This window comes from Mus pahari, chromosome 11 (assembly GCF_900095145.1).
Source record: "Mus pahari chromosome 11, PAHARI_EIJ_v1.1, whole genome shotgun sequence".
In the NCBI taxonomy this organism is placed as follows: Eukaryota; Metazoa; Chordata; class Mammalia; order Rodentia; family Muridae; genus Mus; species Mus pahari.
In genome coordinates this window covers 34,053,416-34,074,712 of record NC_034600.1, presented here as the reverse complement: position 1 = coordinate 34,074,712, position 21,297 = coordinate 34,053,416, and the positions used below count along the sequence as shown (strand labels likewise).

Here is a 21,297-nt window from a genome sequence, read left to right as displayed (position 1 = left end):
TTTTTTTTTTTTTTTTTTTTTTTTTTTTTTTTTTTTTTTAGCTGTTAGGATTCAAACCATTTCCTTGTTGCACCCTTCCCGAACTGAGAAAGCAATCCCTCCTCTTCTTTGATGTGAATGGCTTGCTTAAATCTTTATTTCAGTTCCCCTGTGCTGAATCAACCACATAGGGGCTCAGATAAAGGCCAGTACTCTAAGGAGGGAAGTCATTGTGAGGCCCAGGGGGTGGATTCAGTCCGCCCCACTGTGCGCTCTTCAGCCTCTCCATTGCCACTTAGCTAAGTCTCCTGAATGTCCTTTTACCTCAGCAGGTCTTCCCCGTCCCTTTGGATCATTCTGAAGTGTCACAATGCAACTCTGACAGCTAGCCACAGCCAGAGGGTCACATTCTACAGCTTCGCTCTTCAGAGGCAGTCGGAAAAGTGTTCAGGACAAAGCCGCCTGTCCAGACTAGATGAGCTCCCCCCGCCCCCATTATCACTTGTAAATACTAAGGTAGCATAAAAGGGCTCATTAGCCAACGGGGCTTTCAACACCAGTCCTTTTCTCAAGGACCCTTGGCAAACCTGTTCTGACAGAGAGAAATGTAAAATTCTGGAGGACTCCTCGGCTTGAAGATCTGCAATGGCTTCGCTGTAATTCTTCCCCTCTTCTTCCACGGCACATTGTAGCACTTACTAGAGCTTTTAAACATGAATAATGAGGCGGTATTATGCAATATCAATCTCTCCCCCGACCACAAGCTCCTCAAGGGCAGGAGACCTGCCGTATTCATCTTTGTATCCCCTGCAACCAACTGGCACACATCTCAATCAACGTCTGTGCAATGGAAGCTGGCTGAATTTATACCTCGGGTCACGGTGTGGAGCCCAGACGGGTCTGGAGCTGAAGGCAAGTAGGAATCATTTATTTCTCGCTGCCTAACTCCGCACTGGCTTCCCAGCAGATCCAAGACACCGCAAAGGTTAAGGTGATTATTGTGTTGGTGCTTTTGTGGAAGCTCTTTCTCCTTGTTCTTATAGGAAAGGTAAAATGAAGCCCCAGGTTCGCCGCGTTGTGGCTATCCAGGGCTAGAGAAAGCCAGTTAGGAATGTCCCTTAGCCCAGCGGCAGAACTGCAAAGAGCTGCTAAGAAGGTTCTGATAAAGCTTGGTCCTAAACACAGAGCATCAGCTGTTTCCTTCCTTTGTCACAAGCGCGTGTCTTTGACTTAACTTTAGTTTCTAACCAGAAATACAGAAAATCCTCTTTGGAGACCTTGGCTTGTGTTCAAGCCTAGAACTCTGCTGACACTTTATTTTGCTCTATCTAGTCTTATTGCCAGACAACACCGGTGTTGATGTTTCCCTTTACAATTTGAGGAAACTGAGGTCCAAGAAGTTTAACCAGAAAGGGGTTTGGAGATGGGTTACGTTTGGATCCCCTCTCTCCACCTACCACGGACTTCGCTCTCTGCACACTGGTGGGAGCGTGAGTTTGCGCGTGACTGGCCGCGCGCTTCCGTTTTCACGTGAAGCCTCCCGCCTAATTTCCCCGATTTCACTTTTTGGAGACTAAAGTCCGGTTCTCCAAGGTCTCGCCTCACTCAGCCATCTCCCACCCGCGTCCCAAGGACAGACGGCCACTCCCCCACCCATTTCGGAGTCGCAGCCCAGGTTAAGTCCGCGGGTTCCGCGCCGACCCTGCCGAGCTCCACGCCGTGGGGCTGCCCCGCGCACCCAGAGCTCCCGCGGGATCGGGTGGCCGGCGCCTGGCCCCACCTCCCCTACCTGACGCCCGCGCGGCCAGCGGCTCCGCAGCCTCCGCCCACCGGCGCGCCTGCGCTGCCATTGGCTCCGCGGGCTGCCCGTCTCCTCCTCTCCGTCCCGGAGGCAGGTTTAGCGGGAGAAGCCGCAGTCCCGGCGGCTCGGGCGCAGCGCGGAGCGCCGATCGCGCTTGGCATGGCCCCGCGCGCGGGAGTCCATGTCAGCAGCCCAGCCACGGCGGTCGTGAACTTGGCGACGCGCTCCTGCGGCCCAGCCTCTGTCATGTAGTCGCCGGCGGCGCTCCCCGCAGCTCGGGAGCCGCAGCGCGATCCAGACACAGCGGAGCAGCCCGGGCTTCCCTGGGAGGCGCCGAGCGCGCCGCCACCCCTCGGGCGCCACTTTGGGCCGAAGAGGGACATGGGGGAGAAAGTTTCCGAGGCGCCCGAGCCCGTGCCCCGGGGCTGCAGCGGACAAGGCGCCCGGACTCTAGTCTCGCCGGCGGCAGCCGTGTCCTCGGAGGGCGCTTCCTCAGCGGAGTCATCCTCTGGCTCGGAAACTCTGTCGGAGGAAGGGGAGCCCGGCCGCTTCTCCTGCAGGTCGCAGCCGCCGCGGCCGCCGGGCGGCGCCCTGGGAACCCGGCTACCCGCCGCGTGGGCTCCCGCGCGTGTGGCTCTGGAGCGTGGAGTTCCTACCCTGCCGCTGCCGCACCCGGGAGGAGCGGTACTGCCGGTGCCCCAGGTCAGCAGCGCATCCCAAGAGGAGCAGGATGAAGAGGTGGGCTCAATCTGTCCCATCCCGCCCCCTCTAGGTTCCAGCTGTAGGGGCCTTTTAGGTCCCTTTGCGTGCTCGCTGGTGTCTTGAAGAGGGGAGGGAACTAAAGGTGCTCTGCTACAGCCTGGGATAGTGACTGTCAAGAGACTCTGGGTCCTTGACTTCTAGTGGCTGTCCTCGCGTGCTTGTCTTCATGGGCTACCCCGACAGTGTGCTTTGAATGTGTCACTGAGCCGATCGATCCCTTCACCTCTGTATCTGCTTGGGACCTCAGCGATTGAATGTGATCTGAAAGCATGGCTTGTCCCCACAACTCATATCCAGATTCTTAGACGTGGGAATCGCTAACCACTGAGGTCTTGGATGGAGCGGGAGACCCGGAGCGTTTGACGCTGGTGGGAGTGGTGGCTATGGAGTTGCTTCTTGGGGTGTCAGAGACCAGAGTATGCTGGAGTCGCCCGTGGGTGGTTTTGGTGGGTCGTTTCACCTTTCATCCCGGGAAGAGGAAGATTCCCAATGCTAAGCCTATCGCGCCAGCATGACCTCCTATTTGGACTCAGTGTCCAGAGGAGCGCTGGCACCCTTCTGGATAGGATGTGTCTTGTTCAGAGGACTTTGCCTAGGCTCATTTCTTCGAAGGCTATGCATCCAAAAATTATAGGTCGCTCCCTGACACACCGTTTTGTAACCCACTAGGTTGCTATCTCTGGCTTTCTTCCCCCCCCCGCGCCCCCTCCCCTTTCCCCCTCTTACTTTGGAAGACAGGAAAGGAAGATTTTCCAAGTCTTTAAGATTGTTTGCTTTGGACATCTCTTGTGGGAGAAATCATCTTGATCAGACAGGACCATAAATAAAACATGACCCTAGCATAGTCTTACGTGTGAAATTAATTCTGCTGTGCCAGACTGGTATTTTCCCGTCTCTGCTGGGACAATTGCCTTTGTCCTTAGAAGAAGTAAACAGAGCCCGGGGTCCTGGCTTTAGCCCCCCTGGGCATCCAGCCTGGAAGTAGAGGCTGGATCTTGCAGAGAGGCAAGTTTCAGCCTAGCAAAGATGGAAGGAGCCTTGGCTGACGGTTGGCCAAATCTCCGGCTGTAGCCACGACCCCTTTCTGGATGCTGTGGGATTTCAGGGATCTCAGACAGGTGCCTGGAAGTCTGCTTTCTAGAACTGTTTGACTCCTGAGTTGTGAGACCTGGATGCATTTCCTTCCTTAGAAGTTCACTTCTGCAGTCAAAAGTAGAGAATTTCAAGGTTAAGTTCATTCCGACACGAGTGCTGTTTCTGACCTGGAATTTCGGGTAGCTCTAAGTTCCAGATTGAGTTTAGTCATAGTCCAGGAGTTTGCTGAACAACACACCCACCCTAGGAGCTGGCAGAGAGCTGTGCTGTCTCTTGGGTGCGTCTCCTGTTGAGGTAGCATATTGGCCATGGCTGACCTAACGATTCTGTACAGCTAACATGGCATGCACAAGGTCTTGAAGATGCCGGGGGTGGGGGTGGGTAAGTTCTCATTCTTGATCCTGATTGTGTAGATGATTTATCACCTCACCCCAGGGTGACGGTGTCTTACTTTCCCTGAAGTGGATATAATGATATCTCATTTCCTAGGCAAGGCAGTGAAGGTTGGTTGATTGAAACATCCTTTGTGCTTCTGAGTAGAATGGCCAAGTGATTTGGGTCATTGTTTTTGAAAGTTCAGATTTGGGTGTAAACAGACAGGGCTGCAATTTGTGGCATGAATTAGCCTACCAGGGGATGATGGGGTACAGTCTTGACTTGCCCAGGGAATTTTGAGGCAAAACTGAAGAAAGTCATGTGACTCCCTGACCCTAGCAGCAGAAAGTGTTAAAACTAAAAACTTGATGAGGGGGTGTGAAAGCTCCTGGACACACCCTGGTACTGAGATGGCACGCTGCATGGAATTATGGGATTGTGACTTTAGTGGAATCGCGGCTTTGAGGAAGTAACAAAAACTCTCGCCCTTTTCCATAGGAAAAGCACACACTAAATTACCATGCCAGAAGGTTCAGGAATGACTGACTGAAAAACACCCCCTTTCATGGAAATACCTGGGGTTGACTAATGGTTCTGTCACATTTACGCTGTGTGCTTACAGGTGACTTCTGTCGTCCTCAGTTTTCTCACTTCTTAAATGGGAGAAATAGCAATAGCACTAGAGACATTTTGTACACACCTGTACACATCATCTGATTTAATCTCAGCATAGTAGCTGATAATTGAGCGCCAAGTAGGTATCAGCGAACATTAACTTTTAAGTTTATTGCTTACAAAATCTGGTGACATCGAACTTCAAAGTTGGGCTGACTTGTTATTTCATTAATATGCAACTCACACACTGTCCACTTCGAGAGAATCTGAGCTCTTATTCCCGTTCTTAAAAGATTTATTATTTTTAAATAACGTGTATGCTTGTGCATGTATAATGGTGCGTGCACACGAGAGCAAGCGCCCTTGGAGTCCAGAGAGGGCAGCACTGGATCCCCTGGAGCTGGAGTTACAAGGAGTTGTAAGCCACCTGATGTGCGTGCTAGGCACTGAACTCTGGCCCTCTGCAGGAGCAGTAGTTGCTCTTAACCGCTAAGGCTTTTCTCCTGCCCTCAGCTTACTCCCTCTTTACTGATGGGGGATTCTTTCTCTTAGGCCAAGTTGTGACAAATCACCTGGAGATAGTTTTAGTTATACTGTAGCAAGGGCCCACCCAAACTATAAAACATTAAAAAGCTTAAGAGCGACTCACAGTGTGGTAAGACATTCATTTCTATTTTAAAATTTCTGTGTAGCTTGGGAGAGTAATTTTTTTTTCCCGAAAGAATTTTTAAAAATATCAACTCACTGTATTTGTTTTTCAAATGCAAGGAAATTCTGGTTCTAGCATATTACTCCAGTGCTATTTTTGTTTGATAACTTTGTTAAAGCTGTTTTGAAGGTCACAGTGTTTATCTATCTCATAGTCTGTCTCACACGTAAACACAAAGTCTTATACACTTCAGTCAGACCTCCGGACAGTGGTGGTCTAAAAATGAATGCTGAATGTTGTCATTAAGAGAGTTCTAAAATCTTAATTTGCCTTTATTATCCTATGGTGTGGGGATAAAATCTGCAGTCTTACATGCATTGGGCAAGCATTTAGCACTGAGCTACAAAACCAACTGGTTTTGTACTTAATATTAAAAACATGAGATTCAGCACTGATGGGTGACTTGGTTTTGTTTAAAGCAAACAAACAAGCAAGCAAACCAACCAACCCCAGTATTGCCTTGTGTCTTGGCTGCAAGTCTGTAGACGTAGGGTTCTCTATGTTGAGGGATGGCACACTGAATTTCTGATTAACATCTTAAGTTGGAGGACTTACTTCCCTGACATTTATGCAATTTGCCCTTTCACCTAGTCACCTAAGCCCATCAGAAAAACAGATATTTATGATATGATTTATAACATTAGCAGAATTACAGTTATGGAGTAACAATGAAAATAACTATGGTTGGGGACACCACAGCAAAAGAAACTGTATTGAGAGGTCACAGTGCTAGGCAGGTGAGAACCAAAGCTCTAAGGGTTTCTAAGCTTTTTCTTACAGTACCTTCTGACCCCAGTGGGGTCACCATTCAGTAGCTGTTGGTGAATAAATTCAGACAGCAGAAATTTTAACCTGGGATGCCTAGTACCCACCTCTAGTAAATGAATGGGAACTTAGTAAACAGATGGTCAGTGAACTCATAAAGTAATGTGAATTCCGAAACTAATCTCTGAAACTAGTGATGTGTTTGATTGAGGGTGATTGTGTGCCCATTTGTTCTGTCTGTTGTGAAATAGGATGCACAAGTCTCTTGACCCCTATGCTATTAAAACAAATAAACAGGCAAGCAAAAACATTGTGGCTCACAAAAGAGGAATTATGACTTTTGTGTGTGTGTGTGTGTGTGTGTGTGTGTGTAATATCTATCTATCTATCTATCTATCTATCTATCTATCTATCTATCTATCTATCTATCTATCTATCTATCAATGTCAAACCAGGCATACCTGATAATACACTGTGTGTATTAGAATCAGAAACTTCCAGAGACACTCTCAGAATGGCCTGAAGGAGCTTTGTAGTTAAAGGGCTTGCCAACTACTGCATGTTAGCTGGTTGTACTCTGTTGTACCAAGGGACTTATGTTATTGACAAAAATTGAGAAATAGTGTCCCTTACTAACTATAAGCACAATTAGGGGTTGTCTCTAAAGTGTTCTATTAAATGGTGTCTGATTGGAAGGGGTGCCTCTAACATCTTTGAGAGTGTTTGTGTTTTGGGGTTACCCACATAACATTAATATAATGGATGGGCTTCTGGTTTTTATTGCTTATGAGAATAAACAGCAAAAGGAAACCATGAACTCAGCCATGTTTTTTCATAGACTATATTTTATTAATCACAGAAGCTCCATAATTTGAAAAGAGAAGTGCATGAATCTTGGCATATTTATTATTTAGTCTACTTTTTGACTTAATACTTCAGTGTGCGCCACGAGATTAAAGCAGCAGTCAGTCTAGCAATATCTATGTGGTCCAGCTTTGGGGCATCGTCATCCTGGATGAAGATGGGTTCGACATCCCAGAGCTGCTCACGTACGGAGGGAGCTAGAAGGAAACACACGGTGATTATTAATTAACTAGAGACAAAGGTGGCGACCGAGGAGGCACAGGCTGTGAAAGGGGTATGCAATCAAATCCTGGAATTCCGTGCGCGTGCGCGTGCGCGTGGGCGCTGAGGCTGGGGCAGGATGCTTGAGCTGAAGCTGAGCAGGAGTTAGGTGGAGAAGACAGGGAAGAGCCGGGGAGAGTGGGGCCACCAAAGGCAGCTGAGCGGCACGGAGAGGAGAGTAGGGAGCAGGAGTCTGAAAGAGCAAACTTAGCTGAGGAGTGCTGCGCTCTGTGAACTTCATGCCAGGGCACGGGGGAACCATTTGGAGTGCCTGAAGCAAGGAAGTCTGACCCGATGAGAATTGTATTCGCAGGAAGCCAGGCTCCTCGAAGCCTGTGTGCTGAGAGCTGAGGGTAGAGTCAGTTCACACGTTCCTGTGTCGGAACTGATAATCCAAACAAGTGTGGATGAGATGGGGAAGGGAAGAGAGAGAAGTTAGTTGAGGGACTCCAGGTAAATATATATGAAAGGTGGGAGGTGAAGAATTTAGATCCATTCCAGGAACAGCGGGAGGCTGTTCGACATGTCATCATAGTGTTTTCTTGAGAGGAAACACTTTGAGGAGAGGGCCTTACCTTAGTGGCCATCTCCATAGTAAGCATAGGGGCAGATTTACCTGAAGAGAACCTTGTGGGGTGGGAAGGGGGGTGTACTCTGAGATTGGACTCAGGAAGCATGGTGCTAGCATGCCAACACATACTACCCGAGTCTGGCTTGTTGGTGTGCATTTTCGTATTCAGGAAGGATCGGCTTTTTAACCTTTGTCACTTCCGGTTGGTACTCCAGGACGTGGCAAGTATTTACACCTCGCTAATATATTAGAGCAGCTGGGCGTCTATGCGCTTACTGAGACTTAATGGATACAGTGTGTGAGCCCATGCTCAGGAATTTCGTGCACTTGCCTGGGAAGGGCAGGCTCTCATTTCTTTCACCCCTTCTGAGCAGCAGTGAGAGTTTCCCTGCTGGGGGGGGGGGGCTGTCAGGGTCCGATCTTGGTCCAGTCATGTAGAACAGATGACTTCATCTAGATTATTAACACCGAGACCCTTCACATCCATGTTTATGTCCAGCATGATGCATGCCATCTGTGAAACATTCCGTTGGACTTTGCTTTACTACCGAGGATGGGGGAGGCTGGCTCTTGAAGAACATTGGTACCATCACTACCCTGGAAAGGGAGAAGCAGAGATTCAAAGTTGTTCCCTGGGTGGGTTGTGCTGCTAGGACATTGTGATGGCGGACTGGCAGGCTCTTTCTGAGTAGGTAGATAGGCGACATGTATCACTATCGATTTCATGGGTGGGACATTTCTATGAGATAGTAACAGCAGACTCTATGGTGCATGATGCGATTCGTTAGCCTTTCTCTGAAGACACCACCCCTCTTTTCCGTATGGAACCCATTCTCGGTGATTGGTTACTAATCGGTATCCTACAGGACTCCTTGAATATGTGAACTACCAGGCTGTTAGACAGTGGGGTGATGTCAGCCGTGTGGTGGTGAGGCAGGAAAGATGACTCAAACTTCATCCCAGAAGTGAAGGTTTGGGGTCTCGAAAGGGAGTTAGGAGTTAGATGAAGAGGTGAGAACTGTAGTCCAGAGGCCACTCCAGCTTCCCAGAGGAGAATGCAAATTACCCTCTGTCCCCTCCCCGCCAAATCCCTCCTGTCCCTTGGAGACAGTATACACATTTGAGTTTACAGTAATCCAGGAGCCAAGGTTGGCTCTATGTCAGTGCTGCTGGGTCAGCTGTGTGCTCTTTTCTCCCCTAGTGACTTGGGGCCTCCCTTGCACACATTCAGGCTGACACATGCCTGGCTTTGCAACACTGGCTTCAAAGGTTTTTCCGCTGTCTTCTGCGTGTTTCCCTGTGGTTTCGTACCTGATAGCGTTATTTGAAGCTAAGGCATGGTGGGAAACACAAGATTAAGCAGGGGACCTCTGTCCCTGTAGCTCTGGGCATTTGCTTGTCTGTCCGTCTTGGTGCGCTTCTACCTGCCTCAGAATACCTGGGAAGGACCGCGGACTGCACAGTAGTTAACGGTACCTCCAGAGTCAGGAGAAAAGAATCATTCTTCAAAGGTAGCAAAATGTAGGTCCAGGACTGTGGTCTGCAGTCTCTCCACAGTGTGGCCACATGGCGAAAGAGTATAGAAGTAGCCCCTGGGGATTGATGCCGCTACTCTCCAGGCTGAGCATTCCTGCTCTTTTAATGAGTTGCATCCCTAACTAGACACGTGTCTGAGACAGCTTAGACATTTGTATCCCAGGCCTGTAGTCTTCTGCTTGCCTATCAATTCTCCGCTCAGACACAGTCGATATAATTTTGATGATGGTACTTAACTTCCAGTGAACCTTTCAGCCCAAATGCTTTGGGATGATATTGGGGGTTGCGGGGGAGAAGGTGGGCGTGTGTGGAGGAAGATAGAGATACCGGTGCATTTGGCTCCTTTTCCTTACTGATTTCATAGGCTATCATGTGGAAAATGAAATTTTAATTCTAACGTTCGGAACTCTTGTCATTTAACACTTTTCAGCACGGGGCAACCTCCCAAGTGAGCCCAATTTGATATGGGTGGATGAGTCCGTATTATCTAACTCCCGTCAGATGTGGATCTTTGGGCTGTGGCCTTACCCCTCAGTTTCCTTTTCAACCTGTCAGAAGTCAAGGGTGCCATTCTTTCCTGGGTGGTGACTTTGTGTGTTTCTATGTTTGTCTCAAAATATCATTACACCTTGAGTTGAGTTAGCATTGGTGCTGCCAATCTTGTGTTGCTCGGTTATCCACTCTTGCGTTCTGAGAAGTCGTACATTTAAAATTGTAGCCCCATAACGGCAAGCAGCTCAAATCCACTCATTAGTGAAGCGGTAGGAATATACAGTGAAAGCCCTTGTGGGTATAAAGTCTGGCTACCAAATCACTACTTCTTGTGGCTCTGTTGGTCCCATAGAGACACACAGTGTTAACTCGGACCATCTGCCTTTGCCCTCGTGCAGAGGCAACTCGATTGACTTCATTGAAATAAACTGAGCGCTCGCCCAGGTTTCTGGTTTTAAGAAGTAGCACTTGAGCTTCTCTCAGGCGTTTTCTTCGGAGAACTCAGCAGCCCCAGACGCTGGTTTTGAGAAAGCAGTGCCGTGAGAAAAGAGAACATTGTGTGCCTCAGACGAGTCAAGTACTTGGTAGAAGAACCCAAGGAGACATCCACTTTCATACCAATATGGCCCTTATCAGACTAGTAAGTTAAAGCACCTCATTACGTTAGAGAAGGAAAGATGTACTGTACAAAGGTGAATTGAGTCACTTGTCATGTGTCGGAAGCCTGTCTCCTCTCTGCACTAAGTCCCAGTACTTTGAATTATTTATCTACTGTTTGAAAAATAGCCTTGCTAGTGGCATTTAAGATAACACTGTTTCTTGGAAATTCTTTTTTGTAGGTTTGTTTCCTTTCAGTAGGAACTGGCTAACTTACCCCCTCCCCCCCCCCCCGAAGCTGTCCCTTTCCTTTTTTGACTACTGAGGAGCTAGTCCCCAAGGTACCTTGAAGACCACTTTTTTAGGATGAGCTTTATTCCATTGTGATTCGTAGCTCCTAGCCGTGATGCAGATTTTGTGGGTAGAACACAAGAGAGCCACCAGAAACGACAACTTTAGCTCCTCGATTTTCCTTATCACAATGCTCTTAACCGTTTGATTTTTACATATTACCCCTTTTGAAATTGAAAATAGTTGTATTGGGAGGGACTTGGCTTAGACAGTGAGCATCCTGAAGGTTAAGAGCTAATCAATCAATCAATCAATCATTCAAAGTAAGCTGGCTATGGGGAGTCACCCCAGTAGGGTTGTAGAGCCCTTCATGAGCTCCTCCAATTGGAGGAGAGCTGGCTCTGGCTTGTTGGTTCACTAGTCTCTCCACTAGTCTGCAGTTCTGGAACTTGCAATGTTCTTACTGTCTTCTGTTTTATTATTTCTCCTGCTGTCTCCTGGGCACAATCTGGCTATTACTCTCGTGGATTTGCAGCAGCCGGAGTTACATGCACAAGACCTGAATGGGATGAAGCCAGTAAAATTTCCCCAAATTCCAGGAGGACTAAGGCAGGGCCCCAGGAAGCGCCATCATTGGCTGAGAAGCTAATGACAGTTGACAGCTGCTGGGGGTGGCAAAGTGGTTTATCTTGGGGAGTGAGGACACTGTTATGTTGCCGTGCTCCATGGATGGCCCCGATCCCTATGTATTTTAGATACCACTAATTGAGCTCTGTGGGATTAAAAGAAACGACGGAGGTGGGAGGCAGATGTGTTTGGGGGGGGCGGAGTCTGAAGGACTTGGGATCGGGAAATGTGAGGATCTAGAGAGAACTGGAAGTGGGAATTTGGGTATGAATATCATCAAAATTCATCGTATACGTGTGTGAAATTCTCAAAGAATGAATATAAAATGTCTGAGTCATCTCGTTTTTCGATGAATCAGGTCACCTGTCACTCATTTTAACTCTTCTCTTTCTTCCCTATCTCTGGCTTGGTCTTAAAAATCTCCTATAGAACATGATCTCTTTCTTTATGCCAAATAACTGTTCTATAAGATAATAGTACAACTCCTGTCAAGCAGAGTATCCTGGGAAGAAAGCCTTCCGTGGCTGCTGACCCAGCCCTCCGTGGCTGCTGACCCCTGTGAGTCATTAAAGATGAGTCAGCGAGCTCTCTCTGTACTCACCTTTCCTCTCCTCAGTGATGTCTCTGCGTTTTCCTGCCTTGTTGTTCAGTCTGTGCTGAACAAGCTCTTTTTCTTTTTGTTTGTTCACTTAATGATCGGACATCTCATAGAGCTTTGGGACTTCCTCCCTGAGCATCAATCATCTCGGAGAACCGTTGGAGATGTGCCCACGTATCAAAAGTAGACAGAATAAAATTACACGTGCCATTCATAAAACTAGAGCTCATGTCTTCTCTTCTAACTTTCGATGTTGCAGTTCTGTTTTCCAACCCCTGTGTACCCGATTTATTTGTGGTTCTGGATTTCAAGTTACTCTGACTTAAACCCAGAAAAGTGTGGTTTCCGTATGGGCTTCACATTCATTTATTCATCAAATCTAACAAATGGGATGGTTCTCCCTCTTTCTTCCCAATCTCTACCAGTGTTAGCTGAGGTTGGACCATCCTGAGAACAGCATTGCAGTGCTCTGTTGAGACTTGAAAATAGAGAGAAATGAATCTCAATACTAAAAGTTACTTTTCTCAGTGGGATTGGAAAGGGTAGTTTTTGGTTAGCTTCTAGAGCCTCTAGTTGAAGAATTGGATCTTTCTCTTGGATTTTCTCTGCAGATCTTAGATCAGTGGCAGGATATTCAGGTCCAACCCCTAAAACCCCGTGTGTAGAGTTTTACCTGCGCCTGCAGAGCTTCTCAGACTTCGTGTCACAAGACTCTGGGGCCTAAATCCTGTACTAACAGTCTCTGATCTTTAAAAGATATGTGTGACCTCTGTCTCCCAGGTAACCAGGCCCTGTCTTTATTCTGCAGGACCTCAGAGCTGTCCTGCCCTGGAAATGGATACATTTGTTTGCCTAAGTATATCAACACACACTGCTCCTGGATTTTTACTGATGTGCGAGATGGTGGCTGGTGGTTCTTGCCTATATTATCAGGGGGTTGTCTCATAGTGCAGTCGTCGGACACTCAGGCAGTGCATTGCCACAGAGGCAGTGTCCGGGTTTTGTTTTTACCATGAGTGGTGAGTTCTTTCTGGGGGTGCTGCAGTGTGGGGCTGTTTCAGTAGCTTTGAAGGGTGAGTGGCCATGTGGCAGGTAAATCTCAACCTCTGCACCACTGGGGAGAAGAGCTCTGAGATCAGGATTAACAGCTGAGCTAGGACAAAGAAGCCTCCATTCTCAGCCATGTGGCGACCCTGCGCTGGATAGATTTAGGTCAGCTTGACACAAGCCAAAGTCATCCGATAGGAGGGAATCACAGTTGAGAAGCTGCCTCTGTGAGATTGCACCGTATGGGAGTCTGTAGGGCATATTCTCAATAAGTGATTGATGGAGGATGGCCCAGCCCGTTGTGGGTGTGGTCATCCGTGGGCTGTTGGTCTTGGGTTCGATCAGAAAGCAGGCTGTGCAAGCCAGTAAGCATCTTTCTCCATGGCCTCTGCATCAGGTCCTGCCTCCAAGTGCCTGTCCTGTTTTGAGTTCTTTGTCCAGACTTCCTTTGGTGATGAACAGCACTGTGGAAGTGTAAGTCAAATAAACCCTTTCCTCCCCAAGTTGTTTTTGGTCATGGTGTTTCATCACCGCAAGAGTAACCCTAACTAAGACAGACCCCCAAGGAGTCGTCTGGAGATGTGGCAACGACCTTCCTCTGTCTTTGGGTTATCTTTATGAATGCTCAAGGCTTTTCCCCATATATGGGGACAAATAATTTGAACACAAAACAAAATATGATTAGAATCGTTGCTAAGAAGGGAGGCCAACAAAGGCTCCGCGTTGAAGGGATAGGGTAGCCTCTTCAGAAACGCCTTCAGACTTTCATTTTTTTTTTTAAAGCTTTATTTATTTATTATATGTAATTACACACATAGCTGTCTTCAGACACTCCAGAAGAGGGCGTCAGGTCTTGTTACAGATGGTTATGAGCCACCATGTGGTTGCTGGGATTTGAACTCAGGACCTTTGGAAGAGCAGTCGGGTGCTCTTACCCACTGAGCCATCTCACCAGCCCCAGACTTTCATTTTTAATAAGTCACCTAACATTCTTAGAAACAAAACTAAGGGACATTAGTACCTAATTTCTTTCCTCTGGAAATGAAATGCTTTTTATACAACTGGTATTCGAAATTGTGTGCCCGACTCCCCAGCAGTAAGCAGGCCTTAAATTCTCCCATGCTTTTACTTGGAGCTGACCTGAGATAGTGGGATGTAGTTCCCTCAGAGGAGGCTTAAGATAACTGTTCAGCAGCCTCCTTCCAGAGGGGACCAAGCATTTTAATGTGAATTTAGGGTCCTTTTTGTGCTTAAGAACCAAACCTAGTTTTCCAAGTATGGCTGGCTGGCTATAGTCTCTCTCCTCTTCTCATGAGAAAGTTACAAATGAGCTGTGGAATTAGTACATTTGCTCTCTTAAACTGATGGAAGGACTTGTGTTGAAATTGCTTTAACTAGGTTGCGGTGGCCTTCTCTCTAGTCTCCCCATGTGGCCTTTAGAGATCTTTGGTGGTAATTAAGAGGAAAGTGAAGTACAGATATTTTTTTTCTGAGCGATGAATACAGGCTTACCAAATGAATTGTAATGATAGGTGGGAGCCCTGCAGAGAAGCTGAATATCCCCTGTGTACTGAAAAACCTATAATCAGATGGGTACTGTTGCTGATGGCTGAGATGTCACCATCTATGCCTTTTAGACACTCGCTTTGATATGTCAGGACACCTGATGATGAACGTTTAGTGACTACTGCTTTTAAATTTTCTTGTTGGCTTGGGCATGAACTAGAAGCTCATATAAGAGCTCCTTAACCTTTGTTACACTTAAGCTTCATGGATATTTAGACTTTTGCTCCAGCCCCATTGTATGGGCGAGTGACTCTGAAGCATTACTCAAGGGTCTCAGGCGGTCAAAATAATTTGAATTTTCGCAACTAACTCTGTTTCATATGGTTCAAATAGCTGCTTACAAACCCAGAAAATGAGGGCTCAGTTGGAGTGGGATTTTGGGCACGTGGCTCATTTGAACCCAAACTCAGTGGTGGCAGCCCCTCTCCGGTGCTCAGTGCTAGGATGGCGAGTCGGGCTGGAGCCAGGCCATTGCTTGAGCTTAATATTAACTCTTGCTTTGGGAATTCCTTCTCTTCTCTTTGCCTGTTGACTTTCACTTTCACTTACTAATAGTTTGGGTTTTTTTCCTCCTGTGTATGGGTTTGTGTGTGTGTGTGTGTGTGTGTGTGTGTATGCTATGTGTGTGCAGGTGGACGCCCGAGGAGAGCAGAAGAGGGCATCAGATCTGGCCTCACATGGGTCCTGGGAACTTAATTTAGGTCCTGTGTAAGAGCAACAAGCACTTGTTAACAGCCAAGCCACTTCTCCAGTCTCCAGCTAAGGCTTCTGATGGCAGAAAGGGAGGGAGCACTGGCCTTAGGGCTCGGCCACCGGAGGGCCTTGCAGAGCAAGGGTGCTCCTCACAGTGTCTCACAGAAGAGGTGCTGGTGAAGAGTTGCTTAGAGGATGTGAGGGTTCCACTCCCCCAGCACCCCTGTGGCTGGGAAGCACATGTGAAATGCTTGCCCTTCTCTCTCTCCTCAGGTCAGAGAGGATTTAGTGGACTTCATTGCTTGTAGGTTACTGAAGAGGTCAGTCGCCGAGGGTAGAAGGCAGCCAGAAACACAAGAAAACAAGGGATCTGTTGACTGCCTAAGCAGTTCAGAAGCAGCTTAGGTGACCATGCCTGTGCACTGAGATGATCCCAGTGTGCATAGCACATGACCTGCAGGGAAAAGTGGGATGTGGTGCAGAGATAACTATGGGGAAGAGGGCTAGGGGTGGGGGGAGGATCATGGGGAAGAGGAGGGCTAGGGGTGGGGGGAGGAGCATGGGGAAGAGGGCTAGAGGGGGGGGGGGGGGGGGGGGGGGGGGGGGGGAGGGGGGGGGGGGAGGGGGGGGGGGGAGGGGGGGGGGGGGGGGGGGGGGGGAGGAGCATGGGGAAGAGGGCTAGAGGTGGGGGGAGGAACATGGGGAAGAGGGGTAGGGGTGGGGGGAGGAACATGGGGAGGAAGAGGGTCAAGGTTAGGATGAGGACCAGGAGCAGGAAGAGGAGGACTATCAGGAAGAAGTTGAGAAGATTGAAGAGTAGGTTGAGGAAGAGGGCTACTGGTGTGAGGAGGACCATGGGAGGAGGACCATGGGGAGGAAGAGGGTCATAGTTAGGGGCAAGAAGAGTGAGTTGAGGAAGAGGGCTAAGGGTTAGAGGGTGATTGGGAGCTCAGGAGACTCATGGGGAGGAGGATCTGAAGAAGAAGGAAGTTAAGTAGGGCTACAGAGGGAAGGAGGAGGAGGAGGAGGAAGAGGAAGAAGAAGAGAGAGCAGGGGTATGGGGAGAAGAGGCAGGCAGTGGGGGCAAGGGTAGCTATAGGAAGAAGGCCATGGGAGGAGGACCATAGTGGGGAGGAGGTCAGGAGACCCAAAGGGAGGAGCCTTGAGCAGGAGCTAGACACAGAATACTAAGCCTGACATGCTTAATCTGGAAGCAGACGGTCCGTGATGGCGTGTCCGCCTTAAGCATTTGAAAGGTGAGAGGAGGCTGTATGTGATTAAGTCCTTTGATTCATGAGATCGGCCTTTAGGAAAACCCGTCGAAATAGCCCATGGACATTTCCAGTAACAGGACAAAGCCCCTCACCCAGCGTCCCTTCCGTTCTTAAGGCTGTCTTCTCCTTTTCTCTATAAGCAGAGTAATTGGCAGTTTGGTCAGTCTGTCCCTGTTTTTTGGGCGATTCTTTGTGTCTGTGCAATTTAGAATTCCTGGTATAAAATTATCCAGGTACTTTTCTAATCAAACGGACTTTCTATGTTTTCTACCAGGTTCTGTATTTTCTAAGGTAATTAAACAGCCTTTGCACCAATACTTTAAAAATTATTATCTTAAGGTATTTTTTATTTATTGTGGGTCCAGAGTTAAGTTGGTAAGAATAAATTTTTTTTTAAAGATTTATTTATTACTATATCTAAGTATATTGTAGCTGTCTTCAGATGCACCAGAAGAGGGCATCAGATCTCATGACGGATGGTTGTGAGCCACCATGTGGCTGCTGGGATTTGAACTCAGGACCTTCGGAAGAGCAGTCAGTGCTCTTAACCACCGAGCCACCTCCCCAGCCCCCCCCCCCCCCCCCCCGCAACAAGCACTCTTAACCAGCACTCTTAACCTCCGAGCCACCTCTGCAGCCCTTAGAGCAACATCCCAGTAGCGTTTGGTAGGAGTAAGCCCCGTTGGGTGGAGGTCCTGCCTGGATCCTGGCTTGATGAAACCGTGGCTTCTGAGGCTTTGAGACCACAGATCCAGTGACTTCATATTCAGTCCTCCAGCCTCAGACTTCTCGTGATAGAGAGCTCCTTGCCTTTGCAGGTGGGGGAGGGGATGAGAAGTCTGATCCCTAAGTGGCTCTCCCTTCTTTGTCTGTCTGTCCGCAGTTGTGGTTTACTGTGTAGGGGCCACGTGCGACATGGTGGCTGTTGTACCCATGATTGAAACTTGGGTTCCAGAGATGCCTAGATGTCATGAAATCTGGTCCTCCTCCTCCGTGTGGTTTTTATTACTAATTAAAAGTGTTGAAATCTAGACACTGAAGAGGGTACCCAGAGCTCAGTGGCTCTTATCTGAAAGGACAGCTACCCTCTTCCCTGCTTGCCCTGTGCTGGGCCTAACACAGGACACACTCCTTCCACTGGACACAACTGTGGATCCACTAACACACTTGTATCAGTGGATTGTGATGTCTGCTCCCCTGACCACACTGGGCTACACGAGAGCCCCCTGCCCCATACTCATCTTCCTAGACACAGCAGTGGCTTCCCACTGTGCCATGTATTTCTGGCGAAATCACACTTTGCAGGCCAAGGAAAATGACCATCCTGCAAGGAGTGCAGACCATCAGAAACCAACAGGGGACTACGAGGACGGTGTCCCCTCATTATTAGGTCTTATGGACAGTGAGCAGGTATGGGCCAAGAGTTTTCAGGTTTAGTCAATGTCCCAGGTCAACATGAGCAACTTAGTCACAGATCCAAAAGAGAACCCCCATCCCCTCCCCCAGTGGTCTGGCATTCTGGTTGGCCAGTGGTCACCCATTAGGCACAACTTTCTGGATTGGACCAGCTGGGCTGGTTGGGTATCTGGGACAGACAGATGTCTGGAGGATTTGGGTTGTGTTCTGGAGGTTCTCCACTCCCACACCCCCCAGACAGGGGACCTCATGAGAGTGCTGGCAGAGAGGAGGAAAGCCACACAGTGGCCCCTGTGAAAGGTCAGACATCTCCTTTCTGTACTCTATGAAGCCAACTGAATCAGGGTTTATCTCAGGCTCCCAGTGGGTGGCTGGCAGTGGCCTCAGCCTGGAGGAGACATTCTGCTGAGGGCATAGACACTGTGCGCACTCTCCTCCGAACAGACAGGCATTTAGACATGTTTGCAAAATTCTGGGCAAGAAGACGAACTCTGTCTTGTCTAAATAGTTAAGAACTGCCCCTTCTTTCCCCAGAGTAATTAATTTCCTTGACAGCATTGCTTGCTGGCAGTTCCTTACCACAACTGGTTGCTGAATTGCAATGCTCAATAATCTGTGTAATAACATACTATAAAAACATATAAAGCCAGGAAAAAAGTTTTTTTTTTTTTTTTTAACCAAAGTGGCTGAGCCTTTGGAAATACTCATTCATACATGGATTGAAAGGAAAACCTTAAATCTATCAGTAAAGGGGCCAGTGAGTTTGCTTAGCAGCCAAAAGTCACAGCCACACAAACTTGACAACTCAAGTTTGATCCCTGGAATTCACTGTGACAGGAGATAACCAACTATTAAAAGTTGCCCTCTGATTTCCACATGTGCACCTTGGCTCATACCTATCCATATTTACACACAGGAGGGGACGCACACATGCACACTAATTACTCCTAGAAAACAAAACAAAATAGAAACACAGCATTCTGGAGCCCTGGCTGAACTTCTGGCTCACGCAGTTGTGAGGTAGACAGAAGGTGCTTAAAGCCCCACAGGTCTGGGAGAGCCTGCCTCACAGTGAATGGTGGCTCTCTGCCTAGGCTCTTCCTTGCTCTCCCGCTTGCTTGTGCACACTCTTGGGGCAATCTGTCCCTTCCCACGGAGTGTCTGGACATGCATCACATGTGAAAATGTCACTGACCATCCATGGGCTAAAACCCCACGTCAATCTAATAAAGACCGGAAGACAAGGTTTAGAACATAATACCTCACGGAGGCGGACATGGAGGTTTGAGAGAACGAAATATTTAGTCCACATCCTTGGAGGTTAGAGTCGGGCAGTGACCTGGTGCCGGGGCGTGGCTCTGGTGTTCCCCTTTGTGGCCTCTGTCAGGATTTGGCTGAGTTGACCCTGATATTGCTTGTCTGCACATATTCAAGGCATGCTCACTTCGTTGTGTGGAGAGAGAGATGGTCGCTGGCCAGTGCCACGGACTAGGGTCTGTAAGGAACAGGTGCCATGCTAAGTGCATCAAGAGTCATTTTCTTTCCTCACAGCGGGTCTGTGAGAGGGTGGGGTGGCTCCACCTCATGGAGGAGGACATGGAGGTTTGAGAGAACTCAAGTCCTTGTTACCACATCGTTAGAGAGTGGTTAGGCTTTGCACTGGACTGATTTTTTGCCCACAGTTTCCCCGACCTTCAGCCAATGACACCTCTCCAGGTCGAATCACAGATTCCAGCCCTTGGCTCTGTTTGTGTTGTTGTCTTTCATGTCTCTGCAGGTTGTCAGGTGCGCTAAATATTCTTTTCATATGAAAGCATGCTTCCTTACAGACTTATACTCTCAGTCCAGCCTAACTTTTTAGAGGGATATGACCATAGAATGAAGCATTGCTTCTTGTGATGAAGGGTGACAGGGCACACTGGTTGAAAAGGTCACCGATTAACAGGATGCTGTTTGGGAAGTCTACCGTGGTCGTCTGTGAGCGAATCTTCAGATAACAAGATAACGATGAAGGAGTGCCATTCTCTTCAGGCGTGTGTGCTCTCTGTTTCCTAGAGGGTGCTGAGAATTCCAAGTTCACATTTTGTAAAAGGAGAACATTGTTACCTGGGTTTAATTTTGCTGACCTTGTGGTTGTTTGGTGATGTGAAGACAGACAGGACACAAACCTGTCAAGTTGTCCATCTCTAAACCAGCAGATGCGAACTTTCCAGCGTGTGCCATGTACAAATGCAGTGTTCTAGGTGTCACGCTGACCTGTCACCCCATGGCAGGGCTGTACCCCTTGCGGAGGATGACGGGTGAGGAGGGAGATGGGGTGTGGGGAGAGAAAACCAAGCAAGAAGTTTGCAGTTGAAGAGACAGGCACTTACACAATCTTTTTGGTGGTTGTTTCTTAGCATGTTGATCCATAGAAAGCCTTATCAATAGTTTATTATCTGGGCTCGATGGGGTTCCCACCGCTAAGCCTGTCAACCTGAAACACAACAAAGACGAGCCAGGCATTGGGTTACACCTGTGCCACCCATAAAGCAGGGCCCCCGGTGAGTGTGAGCCCCAGGGTGTGTGTGTGTTCGCTTGCTGGAAGCTGTCAGGTCTCATCAGCCTTTCGTTAGGGCAATTCTTTTTTTTTCCTCCTTGAAAACTCATAAAAATTCATGTTGTGGTATTAATGCCCACAGGGTCTTGAGGAATTCTCCTGGCTTCTGCTCCCCTTCCCTCATCATAGATACATTGTCCGCAGATATGTGGGCACAGATGTGTGCTTGTGAATCTGAACTGGAGGCTCATGTATCTGCCTAAGTGAGTTTGCCACAGGAATGAAATAAACTAATTTTCCTCCCAGTGGTTCAGTGTAACCAAGATATTTCTATGCATACTTAGAAGGCTTCATTCTGGGGACTATTTTATGTTTCAATAAACTGTGTGCATGTGTTTCTAGGTAGCTTCTTTGCATACCTGTTTATTATCATAGTGATAATACTGTCTACCTGTATGTTTTGAAAGAAATTATCTAGTGGATCGATTTTCTATGTTGTATGTGTGTGCTATGTAGAGGTCAAGGGGCGACCTTGGATGTCATCTCATCCACATATTTTGAGATACGGTCCCTCACTGGCCTAACAGTCATACATTAAGAGAGAGAGAGAGAGTTTTCCCAGTGAGCCCCAGTGTTTTCCTGTCTCTGCTTCTCCCAAGACTGTGGTTACAAGTGTGTGCTACCACATCTGGCTTTTTATCTAGGTGCTAGGCATTGAACTTATACCCTGAGGCATGTAGTGACTAAGCTATTCCCTAGGATCTTTAGGAGAGAGAGAGAGAGAGAGAGAGAGAGAGAGAGAGAGAGAGAGAGAGAGAGAGAGA

General features: G+C 48.1%; 1 protein-coding gene across 5 annotated transcripts in view; it reads left to right on the top strand.

Annotated features, from left to right (window-relative positions):
* The first annotated feature begins 1,858 nt into the window (after nt 1-1,858).
* Nucleotides 1,859-21,297, top strand: part of Mast4 (microtubule associated serine/threonine kinase family member 4) — a 591,509-nt gene continuing 572,070 nt past the window's right edge. For all 5 annotated transcript variants that reach the window (XM_021208672.1, XM_029544159.1, XM_029544158.1 and 2 more), the window contains exon 1: nt 1,859-2,518. In XM_021208672.1, coding sequence (XP_021064331.1) covers nt 2,162-2,518 — 357 coding nt within the window. In that variant the 5' untranslated portion in view covers nt 1,859-2,161. The remainder of the gene's footprint in view (nt 2,519-21,297) is intronic.